The sequence below is a fragment of the Syngnathus leptorhynchus genome, chromosome 5 (genome assembly GCF_054491065.1).
Source record: "Syngnathus leptorhynchus isolate UIUO chromosome 5, UIUO_Slep, whole genome shotgun sequence".
Classification (NCBI taxonomy): domain Eukaryota; kingdom Metazoa; phylum Chordata; class Actinopteri; order Syngnathiformes; family Syngnathidae; genus Syngnathus; species Syngnathus leptorhynchus.
In genome coordinates, this window is record NC_141199.1 from 12163499 (window position 1) to 12191397 (window position 27899).

Below are 27899 nucleotides of genomic sequence, written 5' to 3' on the forward strand. Positions count from 1 at the left end.
GTGGGACCGTCATCGCTGGCCACTGGCACCCTTCGTCAAAAAAATCCCTCAATCTTCTTCTTGGTCACCTTCTTCCTCTCCCTCATCACTCTTCATCCCTCTATCATTTTTCGCTCCCCTCCATCCATTGTGTTGGTTTGGAGAGGGTTACGCAAGACCCTCATGCAGGGTAACAATGCAAAAGAGGAAACTGGAAGCTGACCAGTGATCCCCCCCCTCCCCCTCCTCCCTGCAATGTTGCTCACAAGTTTCAAGTCTCTGGCATTAATTCGTCCTTAAAGCTGAGTGTGTTTTGAACTGACCACGGCGACTTAGCCTCATTAAAATGCATCATGAGGCCAGCTTGAGAGCTGCAGCACATCGCCCTCTGTCAGAATGGGATGATTTTGAATAAGAATGGAACCATCAGTGCTGTGAAAAGAACAGAGAAGGTGGAGTAGCTGCATATACGTGGCTAGCGTCTAATGATAGCTTCTACCTCAGAAGCGTTATTATCCTATTACTTTGTCATTTGGACAGAGTGCACCCCAACCCACCAAGCACGCCCCCCTAATTGAACGGCTTGCGACCCCTCTGCAAGTGCCTGGCATTAAAATATTCTCCAATACACACGCATGCATGCACCGAGACACATGCCAAGAAGATTGGGTAATGCCGAATTAAACAGATGCTATCTCAACGAGAGTGATCCAATAAAGTATGCGAGACAAGTTAGGACTCTGATCATTCATTACATTCTCCTCTCACACCATCATAGTTGTTTTTCTTGTTTCTATGGTAATTGATTTGGCAAAACTGTAATCTACCAAAATAATATCCCAACAATGATGTCAGAGAAATACAAAGATGTACATTTATTAAGATTGCCAACATTGTTTCAATAGTACAAGTTATTTTAAATGAATAGGGCGCGATTTTTATCAGTCCTTATAAATATGTATTTCTTTTTATATTTTGCTTGACTAGTGCAGATAGAAGAAGGCATTGAAAAGAACTGCAGATGGGCACTTGGAGACCCACAATCGTGCATCTGTGTTTTTTCGTGACAAACGACACCAAATATATTAATCAAAATAAAGTCAGTGATGAGAACCGTCAAGGGCTGTAATTCTCTGGCACATTCTAATATTGCAAACACATCTTGCGCTTGCTGAACCGTTTAGTAGCACTCAATAGTTCTTGAAGAAAAGTCCAATCCAAGTATTCCCTTGAACCTTCTTGGCCTTTGAAACATCTCACACACACACACACACACACACCACAGTGGACTTCATTCAATCTCCCACCCTTGTTTTAACGAGAGACTTCTTCAACTTTATGACTTTCAGCGCGATGGAAATACAAAGACAGATCCTCATCCTTGAGGGAAATTCAATTACGGACAATTGGCAGGCGTGTAGAGACACGGAGGAGGGAGGGAGGGTTGAAGGAAGGAAGGAAGGAAAGAAAGAAAAAGAAAGAAGGAGAAACAGGAGGCGTGTGAATGTGTGTGTGTGTGTATGTTCAGATCTCTTCCTGTTCTTGGGTCAGATACTGAGGCCTACATCCCGACAATTCATTGGCAGACTCTCTTAATTCTAACAATTCATTCCTCTGAGCCAAAGATAAATAAACAATGAATCCAATTTTTTGTCATCATTGAAGCTGTCAAACAAGTGGCTGTAACATTTGCCCTCCATTGCTTTTCTCAGCTGCAGTCGGTTGTAATTATTATTTGTTTATATTCTGACTTGGACTGCCTCATCTCATTCTGGCGCAACAACTGCAGAAAAAGGGATCGTAATGACCTGTTTATGTTTTGCTTCTTCACTTTCCTCTTTGTAGACTTAATTCTCCTTCCATTATTCCAACACTGTATGCAACGTGCAACGCTGAGCGTGTTGTCGGCTTTAACGAGGTAAAATTTAAACCGATGATGCTTTGGTGCGACGACGGGGGTGGGCTCTTCCGCTATGACTCAAGTCAGCGGTGAGAGTTCGACACCTGCAGGTTAATAAATACACAACTTTTACCGCAATGTACTTGAAAAAAGATGATGTCAGCCTATTTTACGAGTGTTATAATTATAGTGTATGCAAGAGTCTTTAGCAATTGGCTTACTGTCAATATCTGTGTGTGTGCGTGCTAGCGCATGTCCTGTAGTTAACAGATGACATCTTTCGGGATTCCATAGTGATGTGCAGAGTAACATTTGTTTCGGATGACGGTGATATATGTTTTCAAATCAATGTAGGTATTGATATGTGGAAGAATCCAGTCTGGGATTGAGTTACTTTTTTCCCCCCTTAATGATTGTTCACCTGCCCAAAATCCAAACCACATTGGCGTGTTCAAAAGTTTTCATTGCTTGGCTGTGTTTGCACAATTTCCCCACCCAATAGTGAAACTGTATCACCATATCCAATCCATTTGTGTTTGAAAGCTGTCTTCACTGAAATATTCACAGCATAAAAGACATGAGAAAAGAAAATGCTTCTTTTTTGACAAAGCAGCACATGTGTTTCACATTCACCGCCTCGCACAATTACTTTGTCAGCATCGGCCGCTTTAGATGCAACTTTCGCGTCCCGCTTGATCAAATGATAACAATTGGAAAGATGAGGCAATTTCAGGAATGTTCAGTTATTCTTGTTATGTTTCACCACAGAGACACATTTGCTGATATTTGAGTTGAATATAACACTGGGCAAATTTTTTTTAAGCAAGCAACATTTTCTAGAATTGTTTTCCAGAGCTACTCTTACTTTTTCATCATAATATTTAAAAAATAATAATGATAACAATAATATTAATATCAATAATATTAATAATAGATCTAATACATATAAATATATGAAAACCAATAAACAAAGAATGAAAATATCTCAAAAATCTGCTGTGCTAGAACAAAAATAAATATGTTTTTTAAATCAGCGTACCAAAACTCTCTAAACTTTGCTGTTAGCCAGTTCAATGATCTCTTGGTGAAATATTCACAAATCTTGTCATCTGCTGTTGTATGCTTGATTTTAAGTGCTATTCCATCTAAATCTGTTTATATACAAGCCAACTTTCTCGTGGTGGGAGAGATCAGTGGAACACTATAAAATAAGGGAGAAGAAGGTGGGAGTGGGTCAAGTTTAGGAGGGGGGTTAATGTGAGAGAGAGAGGGGAGGTGATTGACTTGAGGGGAGGGAAGAGGAGGAAAAAGGAGAGAAAAGGTTATTAACCGCTTTATGGTCTGACAGCCAGCATGTACAGGCAGAACCCACACAGCTTAAAAGCTCTCTTGCTATGTGTGTGGAGAGGTTCCTAAGTTTCGTGATGTCATCATGACAAGGTTCATCTGAACTGAATGCCCATCTACACGCGTGCACGTGTTTGTGTGTTGCTTCTAAAAACATATTTTAGGTCATATTTTCAAATGTCTCAGGGCTCCCATCATCTCCTGCTTCATTTCCCCCCACTCATCACTGTCCCACCATCATCCCATTCGGGAGATAGAGGCCATCAGACTGGCTTGGCTGCTTCCAATTTTCCTTCCCACTCGAACCTTAACCATCTCTAATGTCCTCTCACTCGCTTTTAAACGACAACATTCTTGAGCTCTTCTGACAAATTATTCCTTTTCAGCCTTCCCACAGGTGATGTGTTGATGGGGATGGCGGCTTGCTAGTCAAGCAGAATGGATGCTTCTAATTGAGGTGTGGGGGCAGGGGTGGTGCCAGAACAGCCGTTTCCATGGTAGCAATTAAGCACGCTGAAGTTTCGGGTCAAGGTTAATTAGCATGCAAAGATGAAAGCAGACAGATGAGCATGACTGGACCAGACCATTATTGTGTGGAAGTGAATGTGAATTTGTCTGGTTTTGTTTTTCCCGTTGTTTTGCTTACAAATTGCGTCTGATAAATCCACGTATTTATATTCTCAAATACCATTATGATTATGATAATTATGATATATTATGATATAATACCTATATGATTTATTTACGAGCCACCTGTGACGCGGCCAAAATGGGTCCTCCACCTACTTTTAACCCAGAGAAGCACTTTTGCAAAGGATATGAACAGGAGTAAGCTACACTAAATTAGTAATTGTGTTCCAAGTACATTTTTCCAAAAGAACAATGACATCATAAAACATTTTTCATAAATTTGTCATTGGAATACATTGTGTTTATATCAGAATGAATTAATAATGAGGCAAAAGTAAGCTCTTTTAACTTCACTACACATTTTTTGTCTTTATCAAATAAACTGCCTATTTTTTGGAACATTTCCATTAAGATGAATTTCTGCAAACATTTTGGGCGTGAAACATTCCTTTTGGCTGAGTCTAAGGTTCAAGGATCGAAAGTCAGCTCCAACCTTTCCTGTGTGGGGTTTATTCTTCCAGCTCTCTTGTGGATTTTCTTTGGTTACTCACGCTTCCTCTCACATTCCCAAAACATACGTTTGGTTAATTGGAGACTCGGAATTGTCCGTAGGTGTGAGTGCAAGTGGTTTTACTACAAAGGAATGTGCCCGGTCCCTTACCCGCCGTCAGCCGAGATAGGCTCACCCGCAAACTCTGAAAATAAGCTTTCGGAAAATCATATCAATGAATGGATTGTGTTTGTATCGATCTGTGCAGGAGCAAGCAAGACCGAGTTTTGGTATTTGTACACGCATCTTGGCGTAGTTAAAAATGGCCATTTTGCGCCATTGTGGGTGTGAACACAATCGACTTCATTCACCTCAGCTACTCTTGGCACAAAACACAAACAGAATTGTTTTCTTGCTTGCTCAGCTTAAGGCTTGTGAGGTTCACCAAGATCATATACACAATGACATCTTGCATTTTGTCTGACCTTAGATTTCTTTCACCTGAAATTCATAAGACAATTTGTAATGTACAACCTCCAGGGCTTTGGACTTTATAGATTCCTCTGCATGACTAAATTCTTCCATCTCACATCCCTCTGCTTTTCCTTTCTAGGCGCAAACAGCTCAATAGTCACCGCCGAGGAGGCTGTCAAGCTCAGTTATTCACAGCTCAATGATAGAATGCCCGTCGTGCGCTTGTGTGTGTTTGTGTGTGCGAGCACGCGCATGCATGTTTACGCTGATTGATATGTATTACCCAAGTAATGCGAGCCGCCATTAAAAGCTTGGAGACTGTGGGGCAGCTTTGAGCTGTGACTATTAGGCTGAAAGTTTCCGGTGTTGGCAAAACACGAGGGAGCGGTGAGGCAGATGTTAGTGAGAAGTGTGTATGTGTGTGAAGACTAACAGTAGCAGGTGGTAAGTTTTATTCACCCTACTGGCCCACACTCGGGATCTCATGGGGGGGATTGTGAAGCCATCTAAAGCTCAGCTGTTCTTGTATTGTAACTACACGTGTGAGTAGCACTGGGACAGCTTTTAGAAGAACATAATACGCTTTAAATTTAGATTGAAACATGATCATAAATATCTCATCCACATTATGGGATCTCCTTTTTGCATCCTTTGATTGATTTTTTTTATTTTTAGTTTGGTGAAGCTCAACTGATGGCAATGTTGTGAGTTTTGTTAGATTTCTCGAAAGCGTATCTTTGGGGTCTTTCTTGATGAAAACCAAGCATCTGGCATGTCAGGTTTGGTTGAGCTCCTTCTAAATCATCACCAAATATTGTAGATTGCTATCACCGGAGTTCGCCAAAGGTAATTGCTAATCTGGTCACGTGCACACCCAACAACAACAAAAAAAAAAAAACATTGAGCCAGAAGGATATGAGGTTTCCAACCTGGCGCCCCAGCCGAGCATAACGTAAATAAGACTCACCCACTCCAGCAAAGACAAAAGACGGCCAAAGTGGCTGTCATAGAAAAGAGGGATGACGGTGAAAAAACAGAAAGGATAGAGTGTTTGTTATTAAATTTTCTTCCCGAGGTCAGTGACACCGAGGCTTTTAGTGGCTGCTCGGAGGACTCTCCTGTAACACCCTGTCTAATTGGTTAACAACATTTGTCATAACACGGCTCGGCCATCCTTCATCCGTCCCTTCATGTTCTTTCCCTTCTCCATTTCTCCGAGAGAAGGCTTTATGCCGTTGCTCCGTCCTTCATTCTTCTTGCTTCACCTTCATCCTATCTTTTACTTGAGATGAGTATTGATTGAAGGCAAACAAAACTATCTATCTCCCTCTGTGTTTGTTTCTTTGACGGATCAATACCTGTGTGATAGTTCAAAGTCTCCCCGTATTCGCTTTGAATGAACATCGCTAACGCTTTTATGCCGTCGCCATCCTTCATTCATGCCGAGGGCCTGAGCAAAGAAAGCCAAGCAATAATGAGGTTTTCAAAACAGATTTCTATGAAAGTAACTTGGGCAGTAGAGTGTAGTCCAATGAAGACCCCAATAAGATTTGGTACATATCTGGGCGTTTGTGCAATAATCCTTCAGCGACTTCAAAATAAATCTTAATGACCAAAGGCAGGTGTCAGATGATGTTCTCAACGTCAACTTTAATTTTGACCGAAACGACACAATACGACCTTCAACTAACAGCTTCGAAATGCTACATTGGCTTGTCAGAACGTAGACAGCATCCTTGTCATTGCCGTGACAACCTCGTCTCATCTTCTTTAGTCATCTATAACGTTGGTCGACCAGGCAGGAAACATATCATGTTTTGTTAGCACTAGCATTACTTTCCGGAGCCCGCAATTAGCCCTTGTGCAAACTAAAACTTGTAGGGGGCTTTAAGTTTCCGCTCATGCAAGTCCGTCCGTTTCATTTCATCTGTGTGTCTGTCTGGACTTCAGTTACCTAAGAAGCCAGCACCAAAAATAACAACACCCTGTCAGGCCTCTTGCAGCTCCCGTCTCACATTGCACATAAACTTAACAGCTCACCGCTTTGCCTCACTCACTGTACACACACACACACACACACTGGGCACACCAGGACCAAAGTCTGATTTTGTGGGGCCCCGTTTTCCTCCACATAAATGTAATTCACTCATGAGTGACTGCCCATCGTGCAAGTTAGCGGCTCATCATTGAAAAGCTCAGTGATTCGTGTTTGCCATACTGATTTAAGTCTACTAATATATCATCTCCCCCCCCCCTCCCCTTCCTGAAACCCCAATTTCAAAACACCCCCCGAGAACCCTTGAGGCTGGCAGCAGTGACCCATATGTGGCATGAAGCATCAGAAATACATCTGAACCCCTCTAACCCAGTGTACACCCCCGATGAGCACGCACACACACACACACACACACACACACACACACACACACACACACACACACACACACACACACACACACACTCTGTTCTCTCCCTAAGGAGGCCTAACAGCAGGCTCCACACGTTTTCTTCCTGTAGAATGTATTGATGCAGACATGCTTCCATTCACTCAATTGCACACACACACACGGACACAGACGCATAACACAGATTTTCTGAGAGCACTTCCCAAGCATCACAACTAACCAATTGTGTCATACTAAGTGAGCTGCATTTCATATTGAAAGCACGACAGACAGATTTTACTTACACACACGCATGGATGATATAAAAGAGGCTAATGGTCTTAGCGCAGCAGAGCCTCGTATATGTCATAATCTTGTCATGATACTTTCCTAATCCTCCTCTAATCCACTTCCTCGCCGGAAAAAAATAAAATTAGGATTAGCTCTCTCTGTGTCTCCATTACAAAAGCATCGTCTCGAGCCGCAGCCGTTCCCGGAAGACGCTCATTTTGCTCTTTTGTCGTGAGCTTGTAAATACAACATTGTAAATACATAGAATGCAAACAAAGAAACAACTGTTTCTACCCTGGCACAAAAAAAAGTGACATCCAAACAGACGCACACATGTAAGCACACACACATTCTCACTTGCATATTGGAGCAGATGGCTGTTGTATGTGCTTGTTTGCACTCAAATGATCATTCATATGCACAGTGGAAATTAACATAGCTAAAAGCTGCCTGTGCGTATGTGTGTTTGTTAGTGTGGCAGTCTTTGATTAGCAGTCCGTCGTGGGACGAGGGGGCCGAATGGGAGACCATTTGGTGCGTTCGTGTGTTATTAACATAGTCTCTACTGACTATGGTAAGAGGAGGAAACACATCTTAGTTCCTTTTAAATATTCAGTCGGCAAAATATACAAAGCAGCTACATGTGGGATGCTGCATCGTTGAAGAGTTTGTCGAGGATTTGTGCCCACTTGTGGCTACTTGCCCGGTCATGTGATATATTGTTAAAAAACAAGAGTTTATGGATATTTTGAATAATGCCCAACATTTGAAAATGCGAGCACTTCAATCAGCCAGGCGCCAACAGGAATGCTCAGGGGTTAAAATTCACTTAAATTAGAACGGAAATAATTCTCCATTCGTACAATGACGACTGATACAGGTCAAAGTAATAAATGATTTCAATTGACCATTGTGGGTGAGGTTAAAAGTGATTTCCGTGTTATAGCCGTGGAAACGAGGAAATGAGGTTAAAGTGGAGTGCAATAAAATGGAAGGTGGGACAAAGAGACTAAGATAAAAGCGCCATACAATATGGCATGAAAAGGCTGCCGGAATGTTTTGCACGCTAGAGGCAGCAAAGATTTTCAAAGATGCACAAAACTGGGTGTGCGTTGATATCAATGCGAGTACATGTTTGTAGTCCTGCCCTCAAGCTTTGGGCCACTAATGGCCCGTCAAGTCTTTGTTCCTGAGCTGTGTGGCTTTTGAGGTCCGCCGCGGAACAGCGAGCCTCCGTGACTGCGCTCGTGTCAGCGTGCGTATTTTGACTTTGTGTATCGGCTTGTGGTGCTCGATTGCCATTGCTCAGAGTCAGACTCTTGCAGGTCATTGGCTAACTGTTGCCCTGGGAGACGACTCAGCGGGCCATGATTGGCAGCTGATGCTAACGCGCTCTGACAGCCTTGTTAGTGCAACCTGATTGGTCAATTAGTAACATCGCTTACTATGAAAACCCCAGAGAGATTGAGAAAAAAAAGCATAGTGATAAAATTCTCTTCAGTCCAGTCAAATACATTACGAGTCATTTTGAGTTTTTGGAGTGATCGGCTTTTTTGTTGTTTGCATTGCAAAAGGTACGATGCTGAAAAAGTGTAATGGAAAGAGTGACAATTTAATTTTGTACAGACAACTATGAATATGTTCCACAACATTCAATAAGACAATGGTACATACAAAGTCAAGGAATCCAAGCTTCTGTTTGCGATTACGTTCGTGAGCAATTTAAACACGTCTTTTATAAACGGTAACAACAAAACACGGCCCAGTAGGACTTCAAATGAGTCGCCATTACGCTTTAGACTGCCTTGTTGTCGGCCATATGCCCACTTCCCACAGAGAAAGAGGGAAGCGTGAGGAAAAGGATATCTCTTTTGTTAAAAAAAAAAATTTGACAGCCAGTATATGGAGCACGACTTCACATTGGCACGGCCACTTTGGAACGACTCATTGTCATGGCGTGCAAAGGCCATGATGATCCAGTCGGATGTAATTTCAGTCCCCAAAGGCTTTGGGCAGATATATTTTTGTGGCTCAAACGTGTGGTTATGTGTAGACATAAGACAAATGCTGGATGATGTCGCATTCATTTTCCAGGTCATACAAGTGCGATTTGATTGACAGTTGACAGGCGTTGCTTCACCACATTAGCCAGACATGCCTACTACGTTTCAAAGCAAACAGCAGCTTCATCAATTTTAGAGACTCGTTTTATATACGTACATAATTGTCAATTTTGGGCGTTATTTCCAAGACTCTTTTGTCACTACTACTCGTTCATAGTCTTTTCTTCAGCAGCTACTGTCCTCATGTCTGCCATTGTATCCTTTAATAAAGTTGTCTTATTTTGAAGGTCAGCCACATAATGAACTTGTGATGCGATCGGCCCAAGCTGAGCCAATTGGCCAGCTAATAAAGTTAGATGATGGGGGTGACGGGTGACCTGCTGCTTGCACAGAAATGCCACACTGTGTGTGACTTAATAAAGTTATGCATGTGCTTTGAATGAATGCAATGCAGTTGCCATGGGTGACAGTATTGTTATATGTTGAATGTGGGAATTCCTCCTATATGGAGTTTGCATGTTCTCCCCATGCTCACGTGGACTTTTCCAGGGCACTCCATTTTCCTCTCATGTTAGATTAATAGAGGGCTCTAAAATGTCCATATCTGTGAATCGTTTTTTGTCGGTACAGTATGTGCCTTCGCTCTCACCCAAAGTATACGGTGTGTGTGTATGTGTGTGAATGCATTGTTTGAATGTGTGAATGAGGCTCTGCAGGGATGCGGGCTGTATATGAGATGAATGTGCTTCATTGACAGTGATATATGGAGATGTTTACAGTGAATGCAAAAAAAATGAGCCACAAAGAGAGAGAAGGACTCCAAACTTTCAAAATGTGTCAATGAATAAGTGAGCTTCATCCATCTCTCAGTATCTCTATTGGAGAGACAATGGAATGCAGCTATTATGACAAGGTTGCAAGGTCAGAGCATAATGCACACACTCAGAAGTACAGTATTGCCATTACTCATGAGTTCCTTTCATGACCAAGTTCATTAATCAAAATAGGCATATCTCAAATTATCGTTCGCCATCGGAATGAATGGGAATGCATTTAGTAGAAAACCCACAGCACTGTCGCCTTTTCCTTGATTTGCCATTGTTATTCGTGTGCCTTTTATGGAAATAACTCTCTTGAAATGGCTTTATGATTTGGAGTTATAGCGCCAACTGTTGCCTTGGCATTTGCTTGACATCCTGCGCCATTGTTTTTGTTTCATTTTTGAGCCGTGGAAAGAGGTGGAAATGGTCCAACAATCCCATTACTGCACAGTGTTTGCATTTTTCAATGCAGAAACAATCCCACACCTTCCATAAACATGCAAACGCACTTTGTGCCAGTAGTGAGAAATTGAATTATTGAAACTATAGATTTTATTATCATGCCTATATTATGTGTGTGTGTGTGGGGGGGGGGGGGTTTAGAGAGAGAGCGAGCGAGCAGAGAGACTGGTAAGCTGGGACATTCCCCTCTCTGTTTCCTCTCTGTGCCATGGAAACCAGACGGGAGGGCTATGGTGGCCCACAGGAGCCAAATGAGGCGGCAATAATGCAGCGCTTAACCCCACATTGAAAAATGACTTCATTCACTCATCAATAAAGCAGTTCCGAACGCCCCGCCACGCTTATGCACCCACACGCATAAACACACAAACATGGACGCATAGGTACGTACAAACACGTGCTGTGAGTATTTCCCGTGATTAAGGTGTGATACAATTTGTTGTTATGTGGTTTACAATTTGCCCCCCCCCCAGACAGACACATAAAAAATTTTAGCCTCTCACGTGAATACTCAATATAATACACTGCAGTGCTGGAAAGCCTCTTTGTCCATTTGGGCTTGGAAGGAAGGACGCAATATTGTTACTTCACTGCTACCCAATATCAAGGTCATTCAATTTTATTAGTCTGATTAAGGAAGTTAATATGCCCAAAATTGACTTCAATGCGAGTATAACTGGTCATGCATAATCGTGACACTTCAGCAGAAAATTGTTCAAAGATTCTAAGATGTAGTATTAAATATTCAATTCAAAAATTCATCCAAATATGGCCAGAATATGTATCCTTTTAGGATTACTGTAACTGTGTTTGAGAGAGACACACAAACATGCACCGAGACACATCCAAAGGTTTTTTGTTTTTTTTAAGATGCTTCTTCTTTTCGTGTCCTCGGGCTCTTTGCTCACTTTGTGGCGCTATTGCATGACAGTCTTACATTTGTGTCATGCGTCTGACTGTGTGCATGCATGCATGTGTGTATGTGTGCGTCTGTGTCTTTGTATACGCAGTTCAGAGAGACTCAAAGGGGTGCTGTAATATAAGTTGAGCCCCCGAGGGGAGCTTTTAAAGAAAGAGCAACGGGGACTGTTGACAATATGGCAGACAGACAGAACGTGAGACATCAGACAGAGAAACAGACGTATAAACGAGTAAATGAGAAGGAGAGAGTGCATGAAATGAGACTCTGGATGGGAGAGGAAGAAAAAGGTCATAATAAAAAAATTGAAAAAAAAACGTATTTCTATGGCGCAAACAAACAGTCTTGGGGGTTTCCCCCTTCTCTACTGTGATTGTGTGTGTGCATTGGTGCAATTACAGAGAAGTGCCAGTTAGTATGTGTATATTTACCCGAGTAAGAATAGGGCAACCGTTTTACTCAATTATCTGTCAGGTTTGTTTGCATGGGTGGCTATACGCTTTCGTGCACGTGCCCAATTTTGTCTGCGTGTGTGTGTGTGTGTGTGTGTGTGTGTGCGCGCCCCAGGGCAGCCTCTTTATGATGGCTCCTGTGTGGAGGCTCCTTTTGAAATGATAAGCCTGCGTTATCAATGGTTGCACACTGCAGAGTGAGGCAATGTGAGGCCTACAAAGACGTGAAGAGAGATGAGCACAATCAAAGCGAAGGGCCGCCTGTTTCGATAAAAAGGAGCATGTAAGGGGAATAAAGTCATTACCGGAGGTGAGAGACTCATCCTACTGCTTTACTTTGCTCTCGTTATCATGATGTGTACAAATTGAACGAAACAATTCAAATATAGGTCGACTCTTTGCTGATTTTAGACGAGCGCTTCCCGTTAGCCACTATGGTGGTGTCTGCATGGCATTCAAGTGCAGTCTGAGGCATATACGCAGTCACTCGGATCTCCTCCCAGATGCACAGACATGTTTTAACCACGTCTTGAACTGGCAAACTGGCAGCTCGCACAATTTTGTCTGTTGTCAGCCACGGCGGTTAGTGTGCGTACTCCAAGCAAACCGCCATTCCTGCTGCTGGAAACATTAAGCATATCACTTCCTGCATGTGCTCCGCAGCAGTTTTTTTTTCCTGGAAATATGTATGTCACTTTCAAATAGGACTCATGAGGTTGTTTTGTGGGGACGTTGACGACGCAACATGAAAATAAAGCAAAGTTACCAAGCAACTGGTTACATAGAAATTGACGCAAATTAACCAGTTTCTCCTAGAAGAAACATTTTGTGGTTTTCTTTACTTTTTACATCATTCTCATGGACAGGGAAATAACACATGATCAAGACCACATATTTAGAAAATGTGTATTTATGGAAGGTGACATGCATGTAAACTGCATGTTCATATGAAATTTCACCTGAGAGCTTGCCAAGAAAATAAACGGGAATCTTCCACTGTTAATGTTGCAGACTAAACATCGTATGGATAAGTTGACTTCGGTGGTTATGAGGTAACATATTCAGAGCAGACTACTGTTGTGTATGCAGTTTTCCACATGGGCAAACTTTCTGTCTCACTTCCATGCACAATGTCTAGTCATTGTCTCTGTGTGGAATTAAAAGTGACACCCTGGTTGTTGCTTTGGTATCGTAATGATGTTGGGCAAATTGCTGCAGTAATTTGTATATGAAGGAAATATGGCGGTAGAATAGTGTGACGGAGAATTCTGTTTTACTGAAAAGCAAACCAAGGTTGGCATGTTAATGTTGTTCATTACTGCATCATTCTTCTTGGCTCTGTTATTCTTTTATTTTGTTTAACTGCAATGTAAGTTGAATATTCCTGACAGTGAAGAATTAGAGATGACGTCTATCAAGACTTCATCAAAAGAGCTTTTTTTTTTTAATACCAAGAGACAACAATAGGTAAAAATAGAAAACTAATGTTGGCAATCCCTTCCCTGTTACCTTTTATTAGTGTGTGAGAGTGATGGGGAGCACAAATAGTGCAGCACCCTTGAGCTGAAATTTGGGGGCCTTTCTCACGGGCACTTTTACATTGAGAGAGTAGTAATTTTACAACCACAACCGCATGGCTCTTGCACATATCCTTACAAATTAGCCACTGTAAGACATTTCCTCCTCAGCGCTTTTACTAAAATTTCATTTGAACCTCTTTTGGTTTAATTGACCAGTCGATTCGTCAAGATATCGCGTCCTCACTTAACAACATTGAAGACCTCGAAGAAACATGTTCCCCCTGTATCAACTGAGGAAGAGAGTGAGGTGGAAAACAGAAAAAGTGGTGCTTTGGAAGATGGGAGTAAGGAGGGAACAAGGAGGAAATGGAGGCTACAAGTCAATAAAGTCGCCTTTAAAAGGAAGTGGAGAAGAATGCAGGAAGAAGAAACCGAGTCTGATATGGAGCCCGGGCGATGGGAAAGAACGTCAAGACAAAGAAACTCAACTCATTTCATTGTAGAAAGGAAATGAGGAAAGGGCAAAAGCGCCAAGTGGAAAACCGACGGACGTGAGTGACTAGTAAAATTTCAAGAGGAAGGAAATATCAAGGACATATCTGCGGTAAGATCAGGAGAAAGACTGGAGGAACAAGAGCAAACACATTTGAATAACTGAGAGAACCAAGGAAGGAAGTGTAACCCAATGTGTGCGAGTGTGTGTTAGGAGGAAGAGGTCAACGTCTGTCTTCAGCAGGATTAAGCTTCAGCCGTATTACAGCTTCATTACATCAGTCCACTTTATATCCATTACACTCACGGTGAACTTGTGATACAGTATAGACTCGACGTGCACCAACACATACTTGTGCGTACTTGAATATGTAAAAACAGGCCCCTTGTCTATCATTTTCAGAGAGCTCAGGCTTTTGCATGAGGTATCATGTTAATCACTTTAAATGTGTGTGTGTGTGTGTGTGTGTGTGTGTGTGTGTGTGTGTGTGTGTGTGTGTGTGTGTGTGTGTGTGTGTGTGTGTGTGTGTGTGTGTGTTTGTGTGTGTGTGTGTGTGTGTGTGTGTGGGTGGGTGGGTGGGTTGGGTGCTTGTGTATGTGCTTCACAGCTGTTCAATGCATTACCCACTCACATGGACACTGCTAATCTAATTTTGCTAACAGCCCTCAAAAAGCAGAAGCTAAGCTTAACTAGCGCCCCCTATGCCCTCATCGCCGGAATGTAGCTTGTCAAAAGTCGCTCGTCAAGCTCGGACACGAACATATTAGCTATATTTGGATGAGCCCGTAGCCAGGTGGTTCTTGTTTCAAACCAAACAGCTTGTCTAATGCTGTGGTTGGTCAACGGAAGAGCAGCGGCGCTTAGCGCTGCAGCCGACCATGTCAAATCTTTCGACTTGTCCTGTTTCGAAATGAGCCATGACCATATAATTTATGGGTCACGTCAGAAAGACGTTTTGTTAAGAGGAAAAAAAGTTATATATATTGCCTTGACATCAACAGAAATTGTACCAAACTTCTGGAGTTTGCATGTTCTCCCCGTGCCTGCATGGGTTTTCTCCCCACATTCTTCTAGGATCACTTTAAATCACGCTTGTGTGTTGTAGTACCACGAGCAACTAGCTAGCATAAAAAATTGGGGGAGGAGGGGTATTTCGAACATGACAAAGTGAATTTTAAAATGTTAAGTGTCTGCGTGTTGTCTGGCTGGTGCCCAGGAGACTGTTTGCTTTCACGGCCCATCTTTCCAACCTGCTGCTCACAGGAATGCATCAAGGAGGGAAACACACTTGGACGCACACCCGCGAGCACGTACACACACACACACACACACACACACACACACACACACACACACCGAGTATTTTTGCTCACTTCATCAGAAAGTGTGTTATGCTAAAATGCAGTACAAATATACAAAAACCTCAACAACCAACCATGATTACGTACATGAAGTCCAGTTCACGCATAAGCCTTTGCAGCTTTTTTCGGATGGTCTCTTCGCCCTTTGCTATTTGTCTCCCTCCCATAATCTCCACATATTGTATTTGTTTTGACACAGCCCAATAAACACAAATTGTTCTCGGGCGTCATCGGCCTGTGCCAGTAAATGCCGCCTTCAAGTGCCAGGGCTGCGGTGCAGGCCAGCGGACAGATGGTGCGGGACAGCTGGGCCGGGGTGACAAGTGTGTGCGACCCGAGCCTCTGCGGCGCTGAAAGAAAGAAAGACAACATTGACGGAGAGAAACTATTTGAAGAGGAATATTTCAGCTGGTCTCTGATTGCCAGGAGCTGGCAAACAGAGGCGAGGCGGCGGGCTTCGGGGGTCTGTGGAGACATCTTGAATAGATTTGGAGCAAGACAAAGACAAAGAGGTGGAGTAGTGAGAAAAGGGAGCACAAACTAGATGCTTTCTGACAGTTGGTTCCTTTTCTTCCCAATAGCGCTTCCATTTATTTCCAATGGCCACAAATGTTTTCTGTTTTGCCTCTGGCCACGCCCCTTCCTTGTCTGGTCCAAAGGCATCACGCAGGTGTCGACCTAATGCCTGTAAACTCTCGTGGGCTAATCACCCTCAAATAGCCAAGCGGCTGACTGATAGATGGCCCATTTTGTGGGATGACTGACGAGGGGGCTCATTCTCACACTGAGTTCAAGTGAGCGGCCTCTCGGGAGGAAAGCGAGAAACTCTCGGAGCACACGTGACACATCATCCCGATGTGACCTTCTTCTGCCCCGGTGCTGAAACCTCAATGACCACCTCTCATTATGTCTTTAAACTCAGCACATTTTTCCACGCTAGGGGACATTTGCATGCAGAGACACGGCCGACAAACTGGACAAGAACACCTAAAACATGGAGGATAATATATTAGGAAAAGTCACGTGTTCATCAGAGTCATCTTTCCAGCCGGACTGATGAAAATACATGCTTTGAATAAAATAGGTGCAAGGTCAAAAACACACTGCTGAATTTTATTCGTACAAGTGATTATTTTCAAAGAAATACATTCCAAAAGAAATACATTTAAAAAATGCCCTGCCATTTCAGGTCAAATTGAAAAATGTAAATTGAAAAACGTCAGCTGCAAAAAGCAACCAAGTGAAAAAAAAAAGATCATACTTTAAAATAATGTAGAAAAGTACATTTTTTAAAAATCTTTTAAACTCTATAAATCCCTTTCACTGTGTCATTTTGCTGCATTTTTTGAAAATAAGTTCACTTTTTTACTCGGATCAAATTGAAACTTCTATGGTTGGAAAATGTGAAGTCCAAGTGCTGCAAATAGACACTTTGCATCACGATGCCCCATCACGTACTTGTGTGTGTGCGCGTTTACCCGCTGTGTGATTAGTCTCAATTTTTAGTTTTTTATCTTTTTTTTCTTTCAATGCATGACAAGTCACACATACACACACACACACACACACACAAACACACACTGCGGTTATGCCACTAATAAGCTACTTTGCCCTTCATTCCTGACAAATTCTCTATAACCACAGAGGCTTTCTTCCAGGGCTTCGGCTGTCAATCACTTCGAGAATACTCAAAGAGATCTTATTTCATGTTTGTTAAGTGATTTCAATCCTTTTTAAGCTATTTTCGCTCTTAAAGCGTATTTGCAGATTACACCCAAAAGAGCAGAGAGTCGTTTGACGTTTAGGAATACCATTCAACGTTACGAGATGAATGTATGGCCAACAATTTCACTTTCAGCGTCTTCAAATTTCCACTGCTTCGGCTTTCATCTTCAGTCTTTTGGTCGTGTGCCTGAGCTGAAAATCTGATGACGTTTGAAGAGAATGAGGGAATGACTGACTGATGGATGACAGGAATGAGAGAGCCACGAGTGAGTGATGGGCAGGATGGTGAATTTGTGATTGATAGATGAAACTAATCGCACAGGAAGAGAAAGTCGACAGAAAAAGCCAAGTATTTTTTTCTGGGAGCGCATCAACACATTTGAGACGTTTCAACATTGGCTTTTCCCCCAGTATTTTTCTTCTGTGTAAAACTAGACAGATGCAGGCGAGGAAGAGAGGAGATTGCTCCAGTTTATTGGGTCAGGGAGTTTGCGACAGATCAGGTCAAAGATGCGGGTGAAACACCCACGTACGCACTTAGACTAACACACAATTGGTGAGCCATGCGTCTGTGTGCTGTCATAAACTATTTATCTGTTTCATTTAGTATGGAGCATGTCAAAAGCAAACAGGAAAAGGATATGATGTCATGTGGCCACCAAGTGGTCTGGCAGGACGTCCAGCCGTGGCTCTTTTAGCTGTGGTGCATCGCTCCGTGTCTACTCTGGATGTGTGTTTTGGACGCTCCACCAAGTCGAGGTTTTTGCTTTTAGTGCTGAGCTGGTTGTTTAAATTCACGCGCACGCACTCATAGACTCTGGCATGCTGTCATAGTCAACGTGTAGGTGTTAGATTTAACGCTGTTGACTCGTAAAGACAGAGACGGCGGCGAGCAATGAGTGAACGCTGTTATCGGAATACGATGAACACTGTCTGGCTGATGGATTAAACTCATTACACAAGGAGCAGGGCATGGGCGGGTGCTGCTGGGTGGGGAGATTTGAGGATGAGACAAAGTCATGACGGAAGGGAAGGAATGGATAAAAGCACAGCCGGGGGAATAAGACAGCACTTAACTTACTGGACTTTTCATTAGGTACACCTGCATAAGCCAAAGTGGTCTAAAAAAAAAAAAAAAAAACATTGTGCCTGGTATATTCAAATATTCGTCATGATCAGTCTATCAATTAAATATTATTTTCAATATCCTGTCCATCTTAGCTCTGATTAAATATGCCAGTACGATTCCAAGTGTAAATCTTGGTTGTGTTTATTTCCACCCCTTTTTTTATTCTAGGAGCCAAAAAGTTATCTACTGTGCAAGTGTGCGGTTGTTTCATTTTTATGGTGAATTCCAGCCCTAAAAAAAGGGAGCCATTCCTAAAGTGTTTGCACGGGGCATAGTTCCCATAGTTCCCACACAATAAAAATGTCAGAAATCTTTATAGTCTCATAAATCCCTACTTATCTAAGACAGTGAGCGCCACCCCTCCCAGTGACTTTTTTTTTAGGGAACGTTTCATCAAGTATACAGTATCCATCCATTTCTGTACAGCCGATCCTTTTCATGGTCACAAAGACCTTGAGCTGATCCCAGCTGCCACCCTCCACCATCTCAAAAGATGACGACAGGACAGTGTAATGCTGATTCTACAGGTGCCCGCAAAGTGACGAGCGTATGTCCCTAAGTCCAAAGATCATTAGACTTAGACTCAACTTTATTCATCCTTTGGGATTGCTCCCTCAGAAAATTCTGGTTCCAGTAGCTTACATCGAAATAGTACAAAAGACAATATTGTGCATGAGTAATAAGCAAAGCGCACATTAAAAATCGAACAATAATAATAAATATACTTTTAAAAATGCATACATAATTAAATTAATAATAATAAATATGATTTATAAGTAATAAGCAAAGGAGTAATAAATAAAGCTCACATTAAAAATCAAACAATAATAATAAATGTAATTTTAAAAATGCATACATAATTAAATTAATAATAATAAATATGATTTAAGAATGCATACATAAATAAATTAACACATACATAAATACATAAATAAATAAAGGTTAGTAGGGTGCCCGTGTCCTGGCGAATCTATAATTACTCCATATAATTACTGTATGCATCCATTTCTCATGTGCATACACGACAGATGTATTGCGCGCTGATCTCTAATTATATGTGTAAACATTTGAGATGATGTCATGCACTCAGACCGCTGACTAATGCGTCTCTGGTTTGCAAAGAGATGTAATGAACCTCAGCCTACCCACGTTCTGCAGGACATGCAAGATCAGGTTTTTTACAGTTTTGGCAACTCCAAAAAAATGATCAACCCTTCCCAAAAGTCATGATCAAGCTTCCTTGTGAAGCTTGTACGGAAAATAAATTCATGGTCCCATTGCCTAATAGTGAGATATACTGGCTCATTTTGTCACACCTATTAAGTCACAACAAATGGTCTGTTGCGAGATACTAAAAGGGTTCAAGAGCTTCAAGATCATGTCGCAATGCAGCAAGAAAACACACACATTTTACGGTCGCCAGCCTGGTCCCCAGACATACAGTAGGGGACACCCTACAAGGTGTCCAGCCTTGGTACTGTAGCCATGGCAACCGTCATACCTGGCATTTAAACTATTAATGTGATGCATAATGGTGAGATGCAGACAATGAGATAGGATGGGGGGGGGGGGGCATCTATCATTCAACAGACAATTCAAGTCGTTACACAAGAGATGTGTGATAAAGGTTGTTAACATCTTTTTCAAGATTCACTTCAAATTTGGTGATGGATTGGCATTCATGGGCGTGAGGATTGTCATCCGTTCCAAAATGCCTTGCTTTCACTCTGGCTCCTACTTTTCCCCTCTTTTCTTCGGGAGTCCATTTCCTCCTAATTGCCCACCCTCACAAGTGTGATCTTTGGGGGTCCACTTTGTAGCATTTCTCCCTGAATGTGCTGAAAGTAACACACGCAGACATGTTCGCACTCTTCCCATCCCGTACATGCATCCAAACCTCTCCATCGCAACACCTTCGTCTTCTTTTTTCCGTCCTACTCTTTTTTTTTTTTTTTACTCTTGCAGCTCTATGCTCATTCACACATTCTTATACTTAATAGGATTAAGGTCTGCCAAAGGGATTTGAACAAGATGATTAGTATACTGCTCTGCCAACTTCGACCTGCACCCTGCCACGCACGGGAACCCCGGTTTGTCCCTCATGGGAAGAAACCCGTGACCGTGAGGTCCCAAACAAAAGATTTTCAGAAACTGTATAACAGTAAGCACGAGAGCTTGTGTACGTGTGCGTGCGTGTGAGAGGGAACGGGGCGGAGGATGATGAGGGGTGCATGTGTGAGAATTGAGTGGCGCTCTTTCATGGCCAGGTCTCCTCGAAGACACACAGGGCGTCAAAAGCCCCTCTCACTCTCAAAAGACTCTTTAGAAAAGCAGCACTAAGCTCTTCACATGGGAGACCTGACTCTGACACACGCACACACACACACACACACAAACGCACACACACGTTATGCTAGCAAAGATGAGAAAAGGAAAAAGAAATCAACAATTTTACAAAATTGCTAAACTAGCACTGATTAGGCTCTTGTACTTGGAAACCCAAAAGAAGTACAAATTCTAAAATGGACTCAAGTACAAAAGAATTGTAAAAGTGAATTTTACTGTCAATTATATACGATATATACATTTGGATAATTTGGAATAGAAACAAAATTTGAAATAACAATTTAAAAATCAATACTTGTGTGTAATCTATAAACAGATCTATCTGTGTGATGTTGATTCAGTTTCCTTTGTCCTTTATAATGTTGTCAACTTTTTCATTTTAACGACATTGTACAGAGCAGCCAGGACAGAGATAATATATATATATATATATATATATATATATATATAATATAAGCTATATTTCTGGTTTTAGCTTCATTATCATCAGCATTTTAAAAAAAAATGTGTTGCCATAATTTTTTAAGACTGACTCATGCCTTGTGGATGTACGGTTTTTGGAGTGCTGGAGAAAATGTGTAGCAATCTGTTTTAGCAGTTACTTGTGTGCTAATGTGTGTATGGGGGGGGGGGCTTCCACTTTCAGAGGGGGTTCCAAGCCTGGCAGCGTGATACAGTTCCTGTGTGGCTTTCATACCTCCGGTTTGATCAAACAAAAACACACTCACACACACACGGGGCTCAGTTGGAGCCTTTTTTAATGAAGGTAACCGCCCATTTTAGGCACATGGGTGGGGGCAGAGGTTAAGGGTTAAACCTCGGGGAAGCCTGGATAATAAAAAAAAAAACAGGCAAATTAGGAAAGGGGAAAGCGAGGTGAAAGAAAAGAAAATGTGGAGGCAGGAGAGGTAAGAGAGGCAAAGTTGTGCTTTTCGACATTCACTCAAACTCTTCTAGAAGAAGATGAAATTGAATGAAATGCCTTGGAGGGAAACCGTGGAAGAAAATCCACCCGTAAGACCCTAAGAAGTCAATTTCCTAACTGGAGCAAAACTGGGTTTATTCGCCCAGAATACTAAGGCTTTAAAACCGCACTTTTACTCCAAATGTCAATCAAGCACAACTCCAACTACTGCCTGCCTATCGCTTTTAAATGTGTGGCTGTGTGCACGTGCGAGCTTCTGAACTTATGGCTTATACAAAGAATATCGATACATTTCCAATCATCTCAAAGTTAAATGTAAATTTCTCACACATTATGCATTTACAAAGACAATTCACACACACACACACACACACACACACACACACACACACACACACACACACACACTTGAGACACTTTGGATTTCTTCCTCACGTTGTCGATACAGACAGTAGCTTGCAGAGAGCGGACTGTTGATTTGGTTTTCGAATAGCAGCGGTTAAAAGAGCATGGCTGCTTTCAAAGCCCCTCTGGTCCTGTAAAAACAGTGTCAGGATACACTCTGTTTGATTCAGAAGCGCCACATGTGTCCACTACCAAGGCGCGTGTGTGTTTGGATTGTGTGTGTAAAACAACAAAAGTGAAAGCCTCCTACTACTTTATGAAGTCTTATTGGAAGATCACGCTGGGATGAAACTCCATCAGAGAGTCTTGGATCGTGATGTGAACTTGAAAAGATCTATATTGTGGCTCCTCGCCATGACTTGTGCAATTGGCACGACTTGGAAAAATATATTAGCCCGTGACATAGTGGCAAAATATGGACAAGCTGACGTGTGGTGAATACCAGCTGCACAATAGCACATAGCTCACTTGGAACATTGTGATTTCCTAAGTATGCTGTGGATGTGGTTATTTTACTTGCAGAGCTATAAATGAATGAAATGTTGTATATTGTTATTTTTATTTTATTGTGAATAATAATTGTGCTCAATGCTATATTTTCCTTTATTTTCTTGTAGCTAGTTAAGTATGCCACAATTAACCTTGAAAGGTTTGCTTACATTGTGTCTTTGCAGCCATGCTCTACTTATCTGTCAATCAACCTCCCCATTTACTTTTCAGTTCATGCTTTTGAGTTTAAGTGGACCCTCATTCCCTTTTGAGACTTCTGCATCCTACTTCACGTTTGTAACTTTTCCATTCACGCTTCATGAGCGTGTGTGTATTGCAGCCGTAGCGGCAGGTGCACGAGGTGGAGGATATCTGAGTGCCTAATTGTAAGAGAGCAGACTCAAGAATGCAAGGAATGTCACCGGGCATTAGCTGTTAGCCGATTAGCACACCGGAGGTCAAGGAGCTGCGGTAAGGGTCAAGAGGTGGGGGGTGCGGGTAGGTGGGGGTTAGCGGGGAAAGGTCAAATAGTCTGTCTGGAACGTGGCCCGGATTAGCCCGACGGCTGGCGACTGAAACACACAGAGACCCGCTTCTCCGGACTTTTTCCGTTGAGCATCCAGTTTCTCTCCTCTTGGATAGAAATGCCACAGTGATGTGTTCCTTACAACTCCAAGCAGCTGCATCCATTCTCAGCTACACAATCTCATTTACATGCCTTTATTTATATCTGCACGTCCCTGTGCCTACGATGATATGATTAACACCTCATTTGTTGACTATTATAGCGCGCACTTACTGGCACTGACTGTGGTTGCGTGTATGCGTGCGGCAATTTTTTTTTTCAATATTTCCACTCTTTCCCTGTAGATAACCTATCATGAATTTTTATCAGCATTTTCTGAAGAATTTGTTGGGTTTGTAAAAAAATAATAATAATGGTTTGTTTTGTGACCTCCCGAGATATCCTTTGCCTTGGAGATTGGTTGCTCTTCACGCTGGAAAGTGTTTCTAATAGATCAGAAAAATGATATTGAATACCGTATACTATGAAATTGTGCTTGCAGTAAATCGAGTGGCTTTATTTGGGTTTAAAGATTTGTATCAAGCAGAGGCTTACTTTAAATGGCTGAAACAATTTCTCAACTGTATGTTGTATGTATGTATGCCCTCTATTAGAGGGCAGCGCAGAATTTCTTCACGCAATCTGAAGTCACTAGTGCCCCCTAAAGGTTGTCTGAACATTTTGTCTCACTTGCCTGGTGTTGGATTTTCAGAGTCGAATAACGTTTATCTGACTGTATAAATGCAGATAGTGCACTTACTTCCACCCCCTCCAGTGTTGTTGGGAAGGAGTGCTTTGTATGCTCTGCAGCTTTCTTGCTGCATTTGCCAGAGGTGCTGCTATAAACAAGTGTCTCTGAGATAGTTCAGCTTTAATAACCCTCTGCCCCCTGTCTTGTCTCCTCTCCATCTCTCCGGCTGCCCTTTCACTCTGTCCAGTGATCTCAGCGAGAACCAGATTCAAGGGGTGCCCAGGAAAGCCTTCAGGGGAGCTGTGGAAATAAAGAATCTGTAAGTTGGCGCCACTCGGCCAAAGGTTGAGAGATTCGTTGTGTGTATGTGTGCGTCTTCAAGTGTGTGTGCGTGTGTGTGTGTGTGTGTTGTTGGCATGGTGTGTTTGTGTGGGTTTGTGTGTTTCTTGACCCCATGTTTACTAATGTGTTTGTGCATCAATATTTAATTGCCTTAAATGTCATGTGCCTCCTGCCTGCTGTATTGACTGATCATTAATAAGCGTGTGTGTGTGTGTGTGTGTGTGTGTGTGTGTGTGTGTGTGTGTGTGTGTGTGTGTGTGTGTGTGTGTGTGTGTGTGTGTGTGTGTGTGTGTGTGTGTGTGTGTGTGTGTGTGTGTGTGTGTGTGTGTGTGTGTGTGTGTGTGTGTGTGTGCGCTTGTGCTTGTGGAGGCAACTGGCTAACTGTTTTGCCTCAATCAGTTCCAACAATTAAAGATAATTGTATTGGTGATTTTGAAGGTAAAAGTCATTTGCACAGCAGTCTTTTTGTAAGTACGGATTGTTCGACATCCAACAATTTTGTTGAAATATTGCGCAATTATGATAAATGGACAATAAATTGTCTGTGTGTGAGCACATAAAGAGAGAGGGAGAGAGAGGGCGAGGAAAAAGGTAATGCATACAAATGAATCATCATGTAGAAGAAGGAGGAAAAGCGCACTAACGTCTGCAAAGAACAAAGAGCTGTGGAGACAAGACGAGCTGAGCTGCATTTACACTTGACTTGACTTTCACCGGAACGTAAGGCGAAGTCGCATTCAACAAAACACAACTTGTCTTTTGTACGCAGCCAGCTGGACTACAATCACATCGGCTGTATCGAAGATGGAGCTTTCAGAGCGTTACGTGACCTGGAAGTACTGTGAGTAACACTTTGTCTGCTTGCACACAACCGAACAATTCATATGAAAAAAAAAAAGTGTTCAGGTTTTTGAAATATTTTCCATTTTTTTCTTTGACCTGTAAAAGTTTGCGCGAATTGATTTAACATGCATTGTAATTGATAGCTATGTACACCATTGTAGAGGGGGAAAAAATCCACCTGTTGCTAAACCTACCCTTTAATTCATAAATATTACACAATTATTATTATTATTATGAAAAGGACGAGGGCAGATTCGGAATCAACCTAGACTAACCAAGTCTTTGTCTTCTCTCCTCCCTCAGCACCCTCAACAACAACAACATCAGCCGGCTGTCAGTGGCCAGTTTCAACCATATGCCCAAGCTGAGGACCTTGTAAGTTACACCACAGAGTACACAACACCCGGCCGGCCGGGGTCGAGTGCTCATTTCACTCGTCTTGTTTGAACAATTGATTGCTTCCTCTCACCTCTGCTCCATCGTGTACCTGCTGCACATACTCAAATCTATTGTTTCTCTCCTCCATCACCCCATCTTGCCACCTCTCTGCTTGTCCCCCCCCAGTCGCCTGCACTCCAACAACCTGCAGTGTGACTGCCATGTGGCCTGGCTGTCGGAGTGGCTGCGACAGCGCCCCCGTCTGGGACTTTACACGCAGTGCATGGCTCCGCCGCACCTGAGAGGGCACAATGTTGCAGAAGTGCAGAAGAAGGAGTTTGTCTGCACAGGTAAGATGGATTATCGGTTACACATTACGTATATTCTGTAATGTGGGGAAAAAAAGGGGAGTGACTTTGGTTCAACTCTGGTGCTGCTTAACAAACTCAGTCCAATGCCGGCTTGAAAGCAAGCCTTGCTGGAGCCTATCCCAGCTGGATTTGGACAAGAAGCAGGGTAGACCATTTTACTGCCTCTTTTATTATATTTGAAAAAATATTTAAATGTCTTGACAGCACAGGTGGTTAGAACCTCCTGCCTTTCAATTTTGAGATTTAGAATAGGGATGGGCGAAATTGTATTATTGGTATCGGTATTTGGTATCGGTACCAGTGACTACTCAAAAATTAGTCATCCTTTCTCACTCAAAGTCATCTCGGATAGGCTCTAGCTCACCCGCAGCCATAATGAAGACAAATGCGACAGAAAATAGATGATTGGACATACGGTAATAATATATTGATCCTATATATTCTGGCATAGTCGCTCAAAGTCAAAGTCTGTGTTCCTGACTATTGGCGTGTTGTATTGACTCTTCCAAGCTTTGCAAAAAATATTTGCTTTGTCTTATTGTTTCTTCCTTACTGTCTGTCGCTCATCCTTTTCAAGATTCGGATGAAGGCAAGTATTCAACTTCCAATTCGTACAGAATGCAAAACCATCTTTCTGTCATTTTTTTTTGTTTCGCTCTTTCATTTTCCTCACTAAATTATTTTTGCATTTTGCGGATTCATCCACGATAGCTAAGCTAATATCGAGCATTGTCTCCATTTAGGTTACCAGTCGTCGTCTTCATCCTGCAGTGTGTTGCAGTGTCCTGAGTCGTGCACCTGCAGCAACAACATTGTGGACTGCAGAGGGAAGGGTCTGACAGAAATACCTACCAACCTCCCTGAAACTATTACTGAGATGTAAGACACACTCACTTGGCTTCCAGACACACACACATAAACTCACCTAGTCAACAACATGGACAATTGTTCGTTCTTTTGCCCCATGCTGCTCTTGACAATATCCGTGGTACACAGTTTTCGCTCACTGCAGTGGAATAAAATCACACAGCTGTGAAATGAGAAATCCCGGTCATGCAGCTCTTCTCTTATTAAAGACAGTAATGACGGGATGAAAGAGAAAGAATTAAAAGCTCAATCTAAAGGACAAGGCCGATCATATCTTTATCTGAAAGAACGGCCGCTAGATTTAAAGTGGCAGAGCTGGAAACCACCGGATCGACTGACTGAGCTGTAAGCAGAAATGGAATTAAAGGAAACGTACAAGGTGTTCTTGGGAGCACATTGGGAAGAAATCCAAGCAAACCATTCCGGAACACTACACTCAAATTTCAATGTTTTCAATTTTTTCAGTTCCAGTGTCACAGGGCATTAGAGAGTCCACTAAATTGACTGAATAATTTATAACAGTATTTTCATTGGTGCCCCTTAAAGATGTCACCACACTTGCCTTGAATTATGAATTTATAAGAACTAATGGCTGAATTAATTTGGGGAGTTATGATGACAGATTAGACTTGACTCAACAGGTTTCAAAAAGTCCATGACTTCCCTATGAATTCAAACAAATACTTCAATGGGACTCAGTTCAACTGGTTTTTATATCCCAGTTGACTTCAGAAACGTCACTGCTGTAACAAAATACGATTAGACAAATAAGCCTCTCTTGCGGACAGTTGTGAAAAACCAAAACCTATTTTGGCATCCTTAGACATGATGTGGTCTCACACACGTCTCCAGTGATTTCAGACTGTTAAAGCCGTTTTTATCCAAGCACAGAGTTATTGTTGTAATACAATACAAAATAAAAGAACGCATTCTTCGGTTGTGACATGCAGCCACTAATATCTATGTGCACACATTTGGCGTCCTGAAACACACCACTGGCGTTTTGGAGGCTTTGTTTGACCACTAATTGCCATGGTGGTCAGAATTAATGACTAGGAATCTAATAATAATGATGTATGTGTAGAAATGATGAAAATCTAAGATGATTCCTTGCTTTTGGGGATGAACTCTTGTTTCCTGGCTCTGGATGAAATCCCATCGCAGCCCCCCTACAGTACTACACTAGAATTTCATCCAAATCAACTCCACAAAACTGAAAATGTAAACAGGCACTGGG

General features: G+C 42.2%; 1 protein-coding gene across 3 annotated transcripts in view; it reads left to right on the top strand.

Annotated features, from left to right (window-relative positions):
- slit2 (slit homolog 2 (Drosophila)) overlaps positions 1 to 27899 on the top strand; it is a 61875-nt gene that overhangs the window by 14804 nt on the left and 19172 nt on the right. For all 3 annotated transcript variants that reach the window (XM_085912141.1, XM_085912139.1, XM_085912140.1), the window contains 5 exons: positions 24109 to 24180; positions 24973 to 25044; positions 25350 to 25421; positions 25611 to 25774; positions 26539 to 26674. In XM_085912141.1, the coding sequence (XP_085768267.1) occupies positions 24109 to 24180; positions 24973 to 25044; positions 25350 to 25421; positions 25611 to 25774; positions 26539 to 26674 (516 nt within the window). The remainder of the gene's footprint in view (positions 1 to 24108; positions 24181 to 24972; positions 25045 to 25349; positions 25422 to 25610; positions 25775 to 26538; positions 26675 to 27899) is intronic.